At 38.4% G+C, this 17,760-nt stretch overlaps 1 protein-coding gene across 1 annotated transcript; it reads right to left on the reverse strand.

The window, feature by feature from the left end:
- Positions 1 to 14,121, reverse strand: LOC116253194 (caffeic acid 3-O-methyltransferase 1-like). The gene is made up of 4 exons (XM_031627965.1): positions 13,649 to 14,121; positions 12,814 to 13,241; positions 12,421 to 12,485; positions 1 to 348 (listed from the first exon to the last, which is right to left on the reverse strand). Exons 1-4 carry the CDS (start codon positions 13,903 to 13,905, stop codon positions 1 to 3), a joined length of 1,098 nt encoding a protein of 365 aa, XP_031483825.1. The 5' UTR covers positions 13,906 to 14,121.
- Positions 14,122 to 17,760: the final 3,639 nt, after the last annotated feature.

Raw genomic sequence — 17,760 nt, forward strand, 5'->3', positions numbered from 1 at the left:
TCATGGGGACATCCCGTCTCCCTCAACAACGAGGAGGCAATTGGTGCTCATGTTCTTGTAGAATTCAATGACCCAGAAATTGTAAGCGCAACATATGGCCTTGATCCCTGTAAACCCAGCAGCCATCGCCAAACCCTTAAACTCCTTCTCCGTCCTCTCCTTCCCTCCATGATTTAGTGCCAACATCAAGACATCGAGCTGAAACGCCGCAGATGTGCTTAACCTGTTATCTACAGTCTCCGGCAAAACCATCTCCACAGCAATCACCTTGCCATTCTCTGGCAGTGCCTTCCAACAATTCTTTAGCAGTTTCAGGCAATGATCATCATCCCAGCCATGAAGGATCCACTGCAACATATTTATTGTGCATTATTGATTCTGCTCCTTCCTGAGGTCCACGACGATGTGCTTGACAAGCCCATCGTTATCAATATTTTAATTAATATCTTGCATACCATGCTAATTGTCTAGCTGTTTCTGGCAATGATCATCATCCCGGTCATGAAGGATCCACTGCGACATATTTAATGATTATGACATCTTAGAATAATGGATTAATAAATTTTTAGGCGCTTAAATTTTAAGTCAATATGTGCATGTGTGTGTGTGTGTGTGTCTGTATCTATATCTATGTATGTGTAAAAGATGGAAGCAATGATAGTTGGCAAAATCAGTTCCAATGTACAAGAGAGAGACAATTAAAATAAAAAAAAATGACCACTTCCGATTGTTTTTAATTCCAGCATAGTAAAACTACGACTCAAGATGATATCATATGAGAGCAAAAAATAAATTAACTAGATCTTGTACATCATTTTAGTAAAAATATGACAATCAATTGTAAGAAAAAACACTTAATAGGTCCTTATTTTTTGTTATTAAAACATTTGTCACACCCACAACGATAGATGATCTCAAGTGGTCCTTTGCCTTTGCACAAATTTTGAAGCCTTTCATTTGTAGGCAAATAAAAGATCCCCGAAAAGCTACGGGGATACTCTTTAATTATTCTACGGTGTTATTTTCTTAAACTAAATAATCTGAAAGCAGAAGGTGGAAATTTGTACGCCACAGGTGGCTCCGTCAACGTAGCTCAACAAATTAAGGTAAAAAACTAATTTGTTCGTAATGTACAAATGGTAAAAACGGATTTGTCAATTTGAAAAAGGATAATATGTTTGGATTCATTTGACCCGTCAATATGGGCAAGGATTAATTTGACGTGCCTTTTTTGGAATGGGGATGCTAACGGGTTCATTACCAACCTCCTTTTGAATGTTGAACTGCATCTGGTAATAAGATTTGGATCCGGTTAGTGGTCAAATTCGAATTTTGGTATACAGTTTCATAATCAAACCAAATCCAATCTCATATAATCGTCACTAATGCTTGTGTTGTAATTGTTTTAGTTTTTCGTTTTAGTCATCCGGCAGCATCCATCATCTCCAACATATTTTAATCTCCTTAGCACATTAAATTAACATACTCTTTAGTGCATAATTACTTTATAATGTGCAGGAAACACTGATCACATTCCAAATACTTCTTCTATTAATGGTCTATTTGTTGTTATTAGACCTTACTAGCAAGTCTGATTGGTCGTTAGCCCATTCAGGCAACCATACATCAATTGCAGGCCTTCCAAAAATTTCTTCACATGGCTTGGGCATGGTCCCCGGGCGCGAAAAAGCCAGCCCCAGTTGGTCCAACGGGGCTCGATTGGATCCGATTTATTTTTTTTATTTTTATTTAATGATAATATATATTTTATATTAAAAAAAATTTAAGTTAGGCCTACACATGGCAGCCATCTCTTTCCAGCCAAGGATATGACAATATGTCCCATCTGATAAGTTGAGAAACTTTAATTTGTTCTCACTTCTGTCGCACCAAAGAAAGTTACCGAACACCTATCTAACTTCTGACAGAAATGAGGCGGTAAAATCAAGTGACAAGACTCTCGTAAATAGAGAGATCTGCCGACGTATGAAAACATTCTCTTCTTCAATTCAGTAATTCACCTTTAACAAGATTAGTTCATATTGGGGTTCAGTAATTTCTTCGCTTTGAAGCGGGAGGCCCAAATGTTATGTTGGAAGATCTGCTCTCCTCCACTCTAAGGCACTTACCGACAAGCCTGAGCATTTTGAGTTCACTCATACACTTCTTAAATCTTAAGGATGGCGAAACACTTCTACCCTCCTATATATGGATATAAGAATATATCGGCATGGAGTATAGAGAAGATGCATGGTTTTCAAATTCCTTTTCATTAAAAAGCAATGGATCTAAGGCGATTTGAATTGTGGATCTCAAATCACCTCAGATTTTAGATTGGTGGTCGAATGCTGACTAAAGGAGCTAGATAAGATTTTTTGTCATGGAGCAGATGCGGCAAATGCTACAAGATAATGTGTAATAAAAGATGGAACCAATGATAGTTGGACCAAAGCAGAAAGCATCGAATACCCAAAAATCAGTTTCAATGTACAAGAGAGACAATTAAAATAAAAAAAATGACCACGTCTGATTGTTTTTAATACCAGCATAGTAAAACTGTGACTCAAGTTGATATCATATAAGAGCAAAAATTAATTAATTAGATCTTATATATCATTTTAGTAAAAATATGACAATCAATTGTAAGAAAAAGCACTTAATAGGTCCTTATTTTTTGCTATTATAACATTTGTCATACACACAACGATAGATGCTCTGAAGTGGTCCTTTGCCTTTTTACAAATGTTGAACCCTTTCATTTGAAGGCAAATAAAAGGTCCCTGGAAAACTATGGGGATACTCTTTAATTATTCTTTTTTATGGTGTTATTTTCTTAAACTAAATAATCTGAAAGCTGAAGGTGGAAATTTGTACCCCACACGTGGCTCCGTCAACGTAGCTCAACAAATGAAGTTAAAAAACTAATTTGTTCGTAATGTACAAATGGTAAAACCGGATTTGCCAATTAGAAAAAGGATTATATGTTTGGATTCATTTGACGCGTCAATATGGGCAAGGATGAATCTGAACGTGGCTTTTTTGGCTGCGAATAGGGGCTAACGGGTCCATTACCAACTTCCTTTTGAATTTGCTTAACTGGATCTGGTAAAAAGATTTGGATCCGGCTAATGGTCAAATTCGAATTGTGGTATATAGTTTCACAATCAAACCAAATCCAGATCTCATGTAATCGTCACTAATGCTCGTGTTGTAATTGTTTTTTGTAGTGATAAGTTTTTTCGTTTTAGTCATTCAGCAGCATCCATCATCTCCAACAGATTTAACCCCCTTAAGCACACTTAATTAACATACTTGTAAGTACAGAAATACTTTATAATGTACAGGAAATACTGATCACATTCCAAAATAATTCATCTATTAATAATGGTCTCTTTTTTGTCATCAGACCATACTAGCAAGTCTGATTGGTCGTCAGCCGATTCAGGCAACCCTATGTCGATTCCAGGCCTTCCAAAAAATTTTTTAAAATGGCTGCCATCTCTTTCCAGCCAAGCAAGGATATGACAATTTGTCCCAGCTGATAAAGTGAAATCACCCCAATTTTTTTTAAAAAAATATATATATATGTTATTTTAAGAAACCCAAATTCAAACGCAAGATTCAAATCCAAGATCCAACTTTCAGGTCCAAATTAGATCTAAAACTCAATTTTAGATCCAAATAGAGTATTTGAAACTCAAAATCCAAAATTGAGTTCAAAACAACAGAATCTGGTCCTATAAGCGCTGTGCGCGCATGCACAAACCTCTCCCCGTTTTATGGTTTGTCCTCGCACCAAAATATGTTTTTACCTAAAACGAAGCCGACCACTCTTTTGATACAAAAAAAAATCAATTTTATATACTTTTTTTAATAAATTAAACAAAAAAGGGATTTTTTATCATAAACTTTAGAGAAAAAAGAAGGAGAGGCACCTGCGACAAGATGTTGTGCGCCCGGGCGATATAAAATCGCACACAAACGTGGGCTGCACGACGTGCGATCACGCGTCGAGCACGATCCCGTGCGACAATAGAGATCCTGACATGCGCCTAGCGCATGTCTGTGGCTGAGCTGGGGCCTGTAAACGGCATAGGCTCATTTCATTGATAAAAACCACCTCCCAAAGGTAGTTTTAGCTCTGTTGGGTGGGCAATAGCCCTGCCCACAGTCCAAATGGGTGTTTGAAGGGCTAATGGCCAATCTCATTTAGTCAAAGTTTATTTTCTTTTACAAAAAATGAAAATAATTAAAAATTATGTGAAATTCAGATGAAAATAAATTCAAAAAAAATTCAAATTTTGAGTTTTGGCTCCAAAACTCTCTTTAAATACTTCCACAATCCTCCATCTTGGATATGAGCTAGTCTTTGGAGAAACTCTACTGTATTTTCCTTTGAAGACTGGAGTTTTTTCCTTAACTCTTTTCCTTCATTTCCCTCTTCATCTTTCTTTTTCTCTTTCTCATTTCTTCTTTAACTTAAGCAAGATTCATTACGCTACAACTCTCTTAGAGGCATCATATTAGAGATTCACTCAAATGGGATGTAGGATCGTTCCAAGTTAAGGTGTTCATTTTTCAAAAATCGTTCTCATTAGAGGTAAGTAGTCTATCATCTCTTTCTTTTCTTTTCCTTGTTTCTTTCCTTCTTCATCTCCCCATGGCCATACAAGATTACTTTAAAATCTTTATTTTGGAGTTCAAAAGTAATTCTTGAGCGTACCGGGAGCGTGAGAGGACGAAGTAATGTTCCATTTTATTGAATCATTCTTTCTTTTCTTCAATATAACCTTGTTTTTGTTTCTTTATTTTCTATCTTCTTCATCTTCCCATGTGTTACGACCCAATTTTTTTGACACCAATCTTTTTTTTTTATAATAGCGAAACTAACATTATGTCATGACCAAAACCGAATCAAACACATTGTATTAAAGAGTGGACTCAATCAACTAAAGAAACCACAAAGCCCAAAACCGACGCAATGTCCAGACTGTCAATGCCCGTCCATCACAAGACTGAGATCGTCACTCCATGAGCTAAAATCTCTCAAGAACTACTTGTAGAGAAAGAAAGATGATTCAGAATTCCTCTGAGTTTGAAAAAATCTAGCCATGAATGAACATGGCCCTACAAAGTACTATTTGGTCTCGTCACACAAATTTATAATTCATAAGGGGACCTTATGGTCAACACCCATAAGTCATCAAATCTTATCATACATTAGAGGTACGTCTCATCTTCAAAAACGAGGTGTTCACAACCTCCAAATATTCGTAGACTTTCATCCATGGCCTATCATTACAATGGGTATGGTCATCGTGTCGAGCAACAACAGAAAACCCTGTGGGCACAATTCACAGGCAGAACCGAACATATCCTGAGATATCTTAGATCGCCGCTGCAACAGCAAGATCCAACCACCAGTGTTATCTGAAGTGGTAGATCGGCCCCTCTAGGCACCCGAGCTGAAGGACCAAGAGACGCCTTGCTCTCCAACCTATGTCACAATGGTGCGGGTATGGGTACGGGGGTACTGGTACTAGTATGGCATTTTTGTAAATCTTGGTACGGGTACGCGACTATTATATATATTATTATATATTTTTAATTCAAAAATATTTATCCCATGGATCAAGATAATCTCATAAAACACACAAAGATCCTTCCATGAATCCATATAAAACTTACAATGTTCCTTCCATGAATCAACGTCATAAAACATACATGGACTTGGCAGGAGCTTCAAAGAAGGAGCCATTTTCAAAGACATAGCACATGGATTCAGGGACACGTAAAAGTGAGCAAGTCATTGCAGAAAATGAGGGTTTGGATGCAACCTTTTTTTGCTGGAAAAAAGGAGGTTCAAACTCTTACGCCCTTTCTCTCCCAAACTATCAGCCAAGGCCAGCGGTTCCATTTGAAAAACAAAAAGACAGCCAGCAAGGTAATCAGTCACCGACTAAAGTGTTGGTTTTCCCTCAAAAATCTGGGCAATGCAGATGGTTAATCTTCTTTGAAACCATGGAAAGACAAAACATTGATTTCATTAATCACAAAATCGAACATCAACATTCAAGACAAAGCCCTAAACAAAGAAGCGACCGTCTGTCACCGTCCAGTTTCCAACCAGTCACCGACCCATCGCCATGCAGTCGCCATCCGCCATCGCTGCCCAAGGTTGCTGCAAATGCAAGAACTCACCACTGGCACTGAGGGAAGCAAGAAAGTCGAGAAGAGAAAGAGAAGGAAGGTTGCGCGATTTTAGTTTTACGTTTTAAAAATATGGTTTGGATCTGGTTTCAATTGGAACCAAATCCAAACGTACCAGCCCGTACTTGCGTACTGGTATTGTCATACCGGCGTACCGGTATGGGTACGCCCCCCGAATGGGCCTACCATTGTGACATAGTTTCCAACATAAACATAACAAAATCCCGGGCCCTTGTGCCGCTCAATACCTTCTGAGCCCTCCAATGTAGATAGAGGAGTGTGTGACAACAGTGAGCTCACGTGCACCACTACCTCTCGAGACAAAACCAAACACTTGGTAAAAACACAAGCTCGCACTCGCATATACAATGCATACACAGTCCATGTTTCGCCTATGAACCTCAAATGTGAGGGTTTATCATTACTAGACATCGTCTATTACCTCTCACAGAAAGCACCCTCAAGCTGAGTTTTTTAAACATAAGCAATAAGCTATTTTCTAACTTAATTTAATGACAACAAAGCAAAGTCGACTAGACAGGAAATAACATAGAGAATATCAATTCAAGAAATCTCACATAATATAATCATCATTTAGAAGCAAGAGATTAATGTTTTAAATCCTTATAATGCGACCTTCTTCCTCCGCTTTTCCAAAAATTATGAAATTTTATAGAGAAAATTTTCAGAAGCAGATGAATCCAATGAGCTCTTACTCGACATTTTCCGACACCGGAGCTGACAGTGTCGGCCGCTGGAATCTGGTTCAGTTTCTGGTTTCACATGAAAGCATTCTAAGGACAGGCGGTCACTCTAAAATCAGTGTCTCCTCAACCGCTTACCCAAAAATTATGAACTTTTACAGGAATAATCTTCAGAAACAGACGAAGCCAACGAGCTTTTACTGGTTATTTTCCGACGCCGAACCTGACAGCGCCGGCTGCTGGAATCTGATGTATTTTTTAGATTTTCTTTCGCTGAAAGCACTCCAGCAACAGGCAGTCATTCAAAAATCCATATCTTTTCATCGGTGGCTCCAAAAATAATGAAATTTTATAGGGAGAGTCTTCGCAAAAATCCAAGGAGCCTTTACTCATTATTTTCTGACACCAGAGCTGATAGCGCTGGTCGCTGGAATCTGACGTAGTTTTCAGATGGTCAGTCTAGAATTCATTTAACTACTTTGGTAGTAGAATTGACACTAACAGTTTCTTTCTTAAGATTAAACAGCTCATCTTCCCAGTTTTTACTTATACTTTCAACTTTGCAACTGTCCGAGGTACGATAGGGTTCATAAGGTAGGGTGATACTAGTTAGAGGTGTGAGTACGAAGGCTAGTTGAGGGTCAGTGTAGCCTTGTTTCATCAGTATACTCATAGAATTCACCTCAGTTTTTTTTTTTTTGTCCTGTGATTTCCTTATAGTCTTTTGCAACATGAGAATCTCTTTTCTCTAATTAAGCATACGGGTAGGACTGTCTAAATCAAACAGTAGCCTATGTCTATGTTACATGAGAGTCAGCCCCTTTGTAACCTTTACTGTCTAAAACCTTTGAATTCAGAATGTTTCATTCTTCAAACGGAACATGTACAACTGTCATATGTGCATATCATCAACTTCAGTATACTTAGGTCTCCATGGTACTAGAAACACATTTTACGAACAATTCCAACATAAGGGTGCCTCAGCAAGTTTCGTATAACCATATTATGAACCGAGTACCCTATTATATATTCTTTCACAAGCAGTTCATGTGTGTTTGTTGATCCCATTGGGTGGAATTGACCCTGGGAGTCACCTCTGCTGTGAAACAGAGGACCGCGGGTGGGAAGCAGGAAATCGCAGACGACCAGTGATCTACCTCCTTGACGTGTTTCATCTAGAAAGCTAGTTTAAAGCTGAGCTTCAAGGTATCCCATCCTCACCGGTGACACAAGATGCTGCCCAAGTTTCATCTGAAATGGAGCGAGTATTGATTTTTAAATATTATGCGATTTCTGTCCTCCCTGAGTGACGCCTGAAACAGGGATCACCTGAGGGCATTTAACCAGGCCGAGCCTCATGGTATTGCCCTCAATATACCCTTTTTACTTTCTGTACACATTTAATTACATCTCATGCATGCATATATATATTTTCATTTTCAAGAAATCAGAGATAGCTGACACCAAGAGCACTTCATATCGGTTCCAGCATACAACACCTTACATCTCAATTCATATCTATTATATATCTAACGTGCATATTTATATAACATGCATATCGGAAATCAGAGATAGCTGAGACCAAGAGCACTCTGTGTAAGTACATAGATTCACTATTATAACATGCATATCTATATATATCTACAAGCATCAAAGGTACAAGGGCTACATGCTGCAATCATAGTTGAACATTTCCATACCTGTAAAGTCCGATATAAATTTCCAGCAGCAATCCTTTTATGCTTCTGGTACTTTTCCAATAGTCTCTTCCCTTGATCTCAACCGTAAGAGAGCCAAGATGAGGATCTTTCCGTCTCTTTTTCCCTCTTTCTCTCGAATTCCCTGCTATTGGGCATTCCTCTCTATGGCTGCAGCAAAATGAGTGATTAATTGCTGCAAAATAGGGTTAAATACACCTTCTACACGGCCTCCCTCCTTGCCATACGAATTTTGTTTTCAGTTTCTCTCGAGTATGGAATGATTTTTCAGTTTTCCCTCTTGCCATTTAATCTTTTCAGTTACTTACTCTCAGTCATGTTTAACTTCGGCAATACGTTTGTTTCTTTCCAATATGTCCCCTTGACAGTTTTTAGTTATTCCTTGCCACCCTTCAGTCTACCATTTTTAACTCCTCCCAACATTAACATTTCAATAATTAAGGAAACAAAGGAGAAATTGTGGGTTTTACACCATGGTCATATGATATAGCTTTTGAATCTCTACTTTAGAGTCGAGAAGTTATGATCGAGGTGCACCGGGAGCATGAGAAGATGACATGATCTTTCATTTAATAATTGAATGATGTTCACTCTTTTCTTGAATATAGTGTTGTTGTGATTCCATTATTTTCAATCTTTTTCATCTCCCCATGGCCATATGAGATAGCTCTCAAATTTCTATTTTAGAGTTAAGAAACTATGCTCGAGTGCACCAAGAGCATGAGAAGATGAGATGATATTGCATTCTATGATTAAATATGTTCTCTCTACTACTTGAATGTTGCTTTATTTTAAAGACATTATTCATAGTTGCTTAATTTTTTTCTATTTCATATATATATGAGAGTGTGGTTTGGGATTCTCTCTTTATTATTGTGTTGATTAAATTTTGAGGTTGGGGCTTGTCCAACCCGAGAAAAACCTTCACAAATTTACACATGTTAAAGTTTATTTTCATATCATTTCGCGTTAGTTTCCTTTTAATCACCTGATTAGGAACCCTAATATATGCCTTATTGTGTGGTTTGGTTTTCTTCCATATCCAACGGTGGAAGAAACATATTTCTTTATAAGAAATGAAATAACTATATTATATGTTCATATATAAAAATATTTGAGATCATGTTTTCCAAAACTTTTTCGAACGAACCCTCTCTAATGTGGCTTTGGAGTCTTAGCTTAGGCTCTTGCATGAGTCTAAGCTACCCTCCGACCTATATCAAACTTAAAGTCGGTTATTTTAAGTCATTTCTTATGATGATTCCATTTCTCTCTCTATGTTTACATATTTTATTTTAAAAATTTTTATATCAATATGAATGCATATATATATATATATATATATATATATATATATATATATAAAAGAAATTTCTAGATGAAGGCATTTCAAAAGAGAAAGAAAAGATTCTATAGAGAGAAAATATGATAAGCTTATATATGTAATCTCCTCCTCTTTCAAAGGTCTTTCATCTAGTAATCTTTGAAGTCTCCTTCTCTCTCTCTCTCTCTTTCTTTTATGAGAGTGTTTCATCTTTTCCATTCTTTTAAACATCTTTTTCATAATTTTTTACCGACTTCAGCAGGACCAAAATTCAAGTAATGACCCAATATTAGATTCATGCTTGATGGTTTATAGTCCCAATCTATTTTCAAAACTTGTCTTTCTTCATAAACATTTATTTTAACTATAAGAAAATAAAAATCTTAAATATATGTTGTGGTAAAAATGCCTTTTAGATGAATATTATGGTATGAATGTTTTAATCATATAGGATTAATGCAATCATGCATTACACTTATTTAACATCACTTGTGATCACAAGCACCACTCTAAAAAACTTAAGTAAGAGGAGATGGAGCTCTAACTACGAGGTAATCGAATTAGAGCAAGATCTCAAACCTACTTAAAATATTAAGAGAACACCAAAATGATTTCTAAAAAATGATCTTCAAAAGATTTCAAACAATGTTTGTAAAGATATTCTCAAATCAAAATGTTTCAAATTATCAAGTGATTTTTCAAGAATCTTTTCAAAAGTTTGAAACATCAAACTTTTAACATTTTTCTCAAACACTATACCGCATATAAAATGAAAAAGATATTTAAGATAAAATGAAATGCATCAATGGTAAACATAGTCATTAGATTGATTACCCCCAGTAAAGGTGTCGGGAACGGTTGATCGTTGTACCGACGGGCGAGTCTCTTTCTCTCTCATTTTCAAAATAAAATCTCACTTTTCTGAAGCACTCCAAATACCAATAATTTTGAGGATGAGAACATAAGGTGAGAAACTTTAATTTGGTCCAAAGAAAGTTTCCAAACAGCTATTAACTTCTGATAGAAATGAGGTGGTAAAACCACGTGACAAGACTCTAGTAAATAGGGAAATCTGCCGACATATGGTTCCCTTCTTTCACGAAGTAATCTACCTTTAACAAGGTTAGTTCATATTGGGTTTCAGTACTTTCTTCGCTTTGAAGTGGGAGGCTGAAATGTTTTGTTGGAAAAACTGCTCTCCTCCACCTAAGGCACCTCTACCCTCCTATATATGGATATAAGAATATATCGGCATGGAGTATCGAGAAGATGCATGGTTTTGAAGTTCCTTTTCATTAAAAAGCAATGGAACTAGGGCGATTTGATTTGTTGATCGCAAATCACCTCAGATTTTAGATTGTTGGTCGCATGCTGACTAAAGGAGCTAGATAAGATTTTTTTTGTCATGGAGCAGATGCGGCAAATGCTCCAAGATAATGGATGTAAGATAAGACCGGCCAAAAAGTAAGGAATTGGATTTTATACAAGTAAAAAAAAAAGGCAAAATATTCTCATCGCCAGAATGATCGGCAAAATAGAAAGGAACTAGAATTTGTCACATTAAAGAAAAGCAAAATCCATATTAATGGAACTAATAAAGGTCAGAACCCCGACACATAAAATTACTTGGGGCACTCAGAACGGTGGCAGAGGTAGGATTTGGCTGATGCCGCCATTGTCCATACCAGCCCACATAAATTGTCTTATTTATATAGAATTGAAATACAACTAAGCAATAGAGAGTATGTGCTTGCAATCACAATACAATAAAAACTTTATGGATGGAACGCCCAAGAGCCCAACCAATGAATGCACAATGTGCTTGAGGGCATCCCGTCTCCCTCAACAATGAGGAGCTTCACACTGATCCACATTAATTCATTTCAAAGCCATCTATACTACTACATGGTTTTAAATGGAAATGTTCATTCTTGAAACAGTACTCATACTAGAGGCAATCGGTGCTCTTGTTCTTGTAGAATTCAGTGACCGAGAAATTGTAAGCGCAACATAAGGCCTTGATCCCTGCAAACCCAGCAGCCCTCGCCAAACCCTTAAACTCCTCCTCCGTCCTCTCCTTCCCTCCATGATTTAGTGCCAACATCAAGACATCGAACTGCAACGCCGCAGATGTGCTTAACCTGTTATCTACAGTCTCCGGCAAAACCATCTCCACAGCAATCACCTTGCCATTCTCTAGCAGTGCCTTCCAACAATTCTCTAGCAGTTTCAGGCAATGATCATCATCCCAGTCATGAAGGATTGACTGCAACATATTTAGTGATCATGGCATATTAGAATAATAGATTAATAAATTGTTAGTGCTTAAATTTTCAGTCATATATGTGTATATGTGTGTCTATCTTGCTATAATCAAGGATAGTTGGAACCAAGCAGAAAACATCGAATATCAAAAAATTAGTTTCAACGTGAAAGAGTGAGACAGGAAGAGAGAAGGCAGAACCTTCATGAAGATGGCATCGCCAGTTGGTACGCTAGCAAACATATCGCCTTGAACATGTTGAACGCCTGCATTACATGACAGCAGAAAACGAGCATCCATGAATGAGCACACAGGTTGCCAGACTCATGAGCACACACTATGTCAAATAATTTGGTGTAGCTAGGTCGGCAAATCTGGCTTTTCTTTGGTTTGGTAAGCTGAGCTCAAAAGCCGAAGGGGTCCCAACACCAACATATAAGCTGTTTTGGTTTGTTGATCAATACTGCAGGATATATATACCTCAGTTTGCTAATTATTTCTTTTCTGTATAAAAATGTGGCAATTTGAGTTATTAATTTGAATTAATTTCATTCCATCTTGACCAAAAAGGTAAATCTGACGCATAATGGTTACCTACCAGGCCAGGATATGTTGGAGCTTCTTCAATGACAAGTGGTGAGTCGAAGTTGGTGCCCTTGATGTGGGGGTACTTTGCTGTAATGAGGCTCAGGTTGCCACCAGTCCCTCCCCCAACGTCCACCAGGGAGCGGAGGCCATGGAAGCCAGTATACGTCTCCAGGATCTTCTTCATGATGATGGCCGAGTGATGGTGCATGCTCTTGTTGAACAGCTCATTGAAGCGTGGGTCCTTCCGATGGTAACCAAAGCAGTTCATGCCGTAGGCCCTGTGGAAGGGGATGCCACCATCCAACACTGCGTCCTTGAGATGATACCATGGCTCCATGTACACCTTGTCTTGCAACATGAGAACCGGAGGTCCAAAGGAATCACCACTCTCATCTCCGAACAAGAACCCCGATTTATTTCCCAGCCCATATCTCCTGTTCACAACATCCCCACCCATATTTGTTTTTTAGCCATCGCATGCACAAAACCACATAGAATTCCCCTATTTATTTGTCCAATCGTCCATATACCTCCAGCCACTCACACCCGACGCTTGATAGCTGGATGGAATAAAGCTCCTTGTGGGTTTGCAAGCTAAAAAAAAGAAAAATGCAAAGGAACAGCCCCACAAGCGCCGGTGGTTGAGGACCACTGCCGGCATTTTTGGGGAGGCAAGTGCCTCCCTCTCAACAACAGAAAATTCCCTCGAAGAGGTCGCTGCCTCTCGAAGTGGACGGTTCTGGAAGAGGGCATGTGATGGACGACGCGCTGTTGGCGTCGTTTCTCACATCTCTGTATGTAAAGAGGGAAACTGAAGGAGAGGAAAAGTGAAGATTATCACCGCTGGGTCCTGAAATCGTGATTGTTGTTGGTGTTGGTGGTGGCAGAGCAGGTGAGGATTGAGTAGCTTATAAGCAGTCGGAGCAGGCGCTCTATCAGGGGCGGCGCATCCGGATTCTTTGCACACAGTCGTTCTGCTATCTCTTCAGAGGTAAGCAGTGTTGATCCCTCCCCCTTACTAGCTTCGGCCATCACCTCTAAGATGCCCAACTCTATAGCAGCACAGCAGCACTCGCCAGTTGCCACGCTGATAGGCATGCTTCTTCTTCCAACCCACTGGTGGTGCTCATGATCTGACGGCTCTCCATTAATCTGCTAGACAAAAGGCAAAGGCAATCAAATCTACGAATTTGCAGCAAGGCAGGTGACCTCCTTTTGTGTTTACTTCACTGACAATATGCCTGGATCGGGTGTCGTTCTCCCTTTCATTTCTGAATCTTGAAAGCTGAGAGCTCTAAGCTGAACCTCTTTGAAGCTAAAAAGTGTGGCTCCTCGTAAGACCTCTCATCCTAATCTTTATAGAAAAGGCCGGTTAAGGCCACAAGGCGCCTATTACTGCTGGGGGCAATCATCGTTGCAGCAATTTAATCGGTCCAACATCTTTTCACATGGAGTGCCCACAATACTCAATTTCATAACAAATAATCAGCTTTAACCTCACAAGCCAAATCATGTGCTTCCATAGACAAGAAACATGCATTGCTTCTAACTTTAAGAAAGGGCATGGAATCTCTTCTTTTTTAGGATGGAGGACCAATTTGGCTATTCAATTTCTAGTACTTGGCATTAGTTGGTAGCGCTGAAGCTTTGGTCAGACGAACAGTGATGTGCGTTGAAAGGGTTATTGAGATCAGACAGATCGTACTTGCTTTGAACGTGATAGCTCGATCAAGAGGGCCACCACAGTTTATGAAAGACATATTTGATTCAAAACAGATCAGTAAAAATTATGCTACCTTGTGAAACATTCTTCAAAAAGAGGCTGCTTAGACTTCTGGATATACAAGACTCTATACATAGACAAATTGGTGACCAGTTTAAGTAGATTCATGAACCCTTCTCAGTGAAATTCAGTGTTCAACAAACCATAGACAGCTCTGCATAAATTGCATTGACAAACTTCAGATTGAAGGAGGCAGAACAGGTTACATTATTTTGATTTTGCTAAGTTTCTTGGAAAGATCTCAATGGGGTTTTGCCCAACCCCAAGTTGCCAATTTAAAAAAACAAAAAGAAAGAACAGCACGTGTTGTGATAACTGCTTTGGCTGCCTGTTAATAAGAGGACAAGCATCTTCCATGCACTTGGATCTCTACTTTCTTTTTTTGCTCCCTTTTTTTTTTCTTTTTTAATTTGGGTCAACAAGGCTGAAACCCAGTAGAGACTCGCTTCTGATCTTGAACTCCTGACCATCCTCGACTTGAAGGTATTCATGGCGCGCTTTTGTTATTTTGCTTCAACTCTTCTTCGGTTATGCTTATTAAGAATGTTGAAACACAATGTGTCAACGAATTAGGGGTAGCTTTTCTGTTTTTAATAAACAAGGGAACGTAGAACTGACAGTGAGAGTGATAAGCATATGTAATTATGTCCTATGTAATTATGACAAATGAACAGCCAGACATTGGAAGCGAGAGCTTCACAGGAGCGGAGATGAAATAAGTTTGACAGATGGACAGGAAGCCGAGCAGAAACTTCGCGGGAGAAGGGGAGTGAAATTTGAGAAAAGGAATGTTCTATAGGTTTCCTTAACGCAGAAGAGAAATGCGTTAGAACAGCAGCAAACACTAACGCAATCCCAAAATGCGTTTCAGAAGACTATAATTGACACTAACACATGCTTTCACTGAGTTTCTGTATGTTATAATTGTCGTAAAATTTAGTTTTTGTTATGGCTCTTAATATTATGTAATTTTTAGACGGCTGATTTAGAATTTTGTGGAGGAAATTTTAACATGTTGATCAAGCACTCGAACATTTCTTTATAAATATTTTCTGGGTTCATAAAATAAAAACATAACCTAAATTAAATTGAAATGGATGAAAAAAAAGGTCCATTCCACCCCATTCCATTCAAATTAGATTCCAGTGTATTGGTCCTCTCTCCAATGGCTGACGTTCAAATTGGAGTTACTTGAAGAGACGAAAATTTTGAGGATCAAAAGCCTCCTATCAGCATGGCAACACATCCAAGAACATGTCCACCCTTCTCAATGGCATAAACTATCTTAGGTGGGTCAAAGTTGTGCGTTTATTTCTTAGTGGGAGAGCTAAGGCTGGTTACATCAACGTTAAAATCAAACCTTCAGTCATTAATGATTCCAAGTATGAAAAATGAAAATCTAAAAACGACATGGTTATGTCGTGGCTGATCAATTCAATGGAGCCATTAATAGTAAATGTGTTCATGTATCAAAGTACAACTCAAGGCATATGGGAGTCTGTCAAAGAGTTATTTAGTGAGCAAAATAATCGTGGAATATTCCAAATACAATGTGACATTGCTACAATCACGGTGGGAGACCAGGATGTTCATCTCTACATCGGCCGACTTTGCAGTCTTTTATGACAACTCCTTCAGTACCAACGCTGATCCTACTGTCTTCGAAAGACAAAATATTTAAAGTTTTGGCTGGTCTAAGTGAAGACTAAGAGAAATTGCGCAGCCAAATCTTGAACTCGTCTCCTCTTCCAACGTTCAATACAGCTTGTCAAATTATTCGAAAAGAAGTTTCTAGGCAGCGAGTTGTGAACTCATCCACCAAAAATGAAGGTCCAAAAGAAAATTCCGAAACAATGGAATATATTTCTTATTCTCAATGAGGACAAAGAAGTGGATTAAACAATACAAGGAAATGCAGTAAATTAAAGTGCACTCATCACAACCAAACAGGTCACACTCGACCTGACAAGGAAAAATCTAAGGACATCAACATGGCTAACTTTGTTACAAAGGAGGATCTAGAGAATTTTTTTCAAAAATTCTCTGATACCAACTCGTCTCCTCTCAACTAGTCAGTGCATTCTCAGAAGGTAAGGCTGTAACCTTCTTTATGCAAAAAATGATACTTAGATTGTTGATTCAGGGGCTACCGATCACATGATTAGTGAATCATCCAAACTTAGTGAACTTACCAAAGTTTATAAATAGCCGGTGTTCACTGCCGATGGTTCTTCCATATATGTCGAGGGTGCTAGTACAGTCATGTTCTTTGGAAAAGATATGTCTAAAGCTCTTATTGTTCCCAAACTTGCAGCGAATTTAATCTCTGTTAATAACAACACACAAGCTTTGGTAATTTTCTCTCTCAATGACGTAACCTTTTAGGAATTGAACTCGAAGAAAGTGATTGGTAAAAGTCATCTACAAAGAGGCCTGTATGTGCTTGATGATGATTATATTAGCCTCCTCACCAACCAAAACAAGAGAAGAGATTTTGAATATTGCACATGGCACGCCGATTCAGTCACATTTCAGATTGAAGTCTCAAGTAGCTTGCCCTTCATCTCATTATTGAAAATTGGTCCTGCAACACTTGTGAGTTTTCCAAGTTCACATGACCTCTGTTTCAGCCAACTATAGAAAAGTCATTACAAGCTTCTGATCTTATTCATTCTGATATGGGGGGGGGGGGGGGGGGGGGGGGGGTTTGCTCCTGAAATATTTCATACAAGATATAGATACTATGTTTCTTTTATAAATGGTATGACCCTAGTAACTTCGATTTATTTTCTCAAGAATAAAGGTGAGGTACCAAATATATTTGAAGAATTTCACAATCTCATTCATACTCAATATGGAACCAATATTAAAAAACTTTGTTCTTATAATGGAGGTGAGTATGTTAATGATCATCTTATAGAGTTTATGAGAAGGAAAGGCATATAACCTCAATATTCATGTGCTGGAAACCCCCCCCCCCCCCCCAAAGCAAAACGACATTGCCGAAAGAGAAAATCGTCAACTCTAGAACATTGCCCGTGCTCTTTGATACACATGAATGTACCACAAAAATATTGAAATAAAGCTATTGGAACTGCTTGCTATATATCTAACCGGATCCCTAACTCTAGCATTGATGGAAGGGTCTCTCTTGAGCTCATTCTCAACCG

The sequence above is a fragment of the Nymphaea colorata genome, chromosome 4 (genome assembly GCF_008831285.2).
Source record: "Nymphaea colorata isolate Beijing-Zhang1983 chromosome 4, ASM883128v2, whole genome shotgun sequence".
NCBI classification, from domain to species: domain Eukaryota; kingdom Viridiplantae; phylum Streptophyta; class Magnoliopsida; order Nymphaeales; family Nymphaeaceae; genus Nymphaea; species Nymphaea colorata.

What these genes read in the sequence shown, in the direction of transcription:
- LOC116253194 (XM_031627965.1), bottom strand. Translation starts at nt 13,905, where the DNA reads ATGCCTATCAGCGTGGCAACTGGCGAGTGCTGCTGTGCTGCTATAGAG. An exon ending in CACGATTTCAGGACCCAGCG is followed by an intron (nt 13,242 to 13,648) that starts GTGATAATCTTC and finishes TGTTGTGAACAG; the next exon opens with GAGATATGGGCTGGGAAATA. An exon ending in GCGATGCCATCTTCATGAAG is followed by an intron (nt 349 to 12,420) that starts GTTCTGCCTTCT and finishes AATATGTTGCAG; the next exon opens with TGGATCCTTCATGGCTGGGA.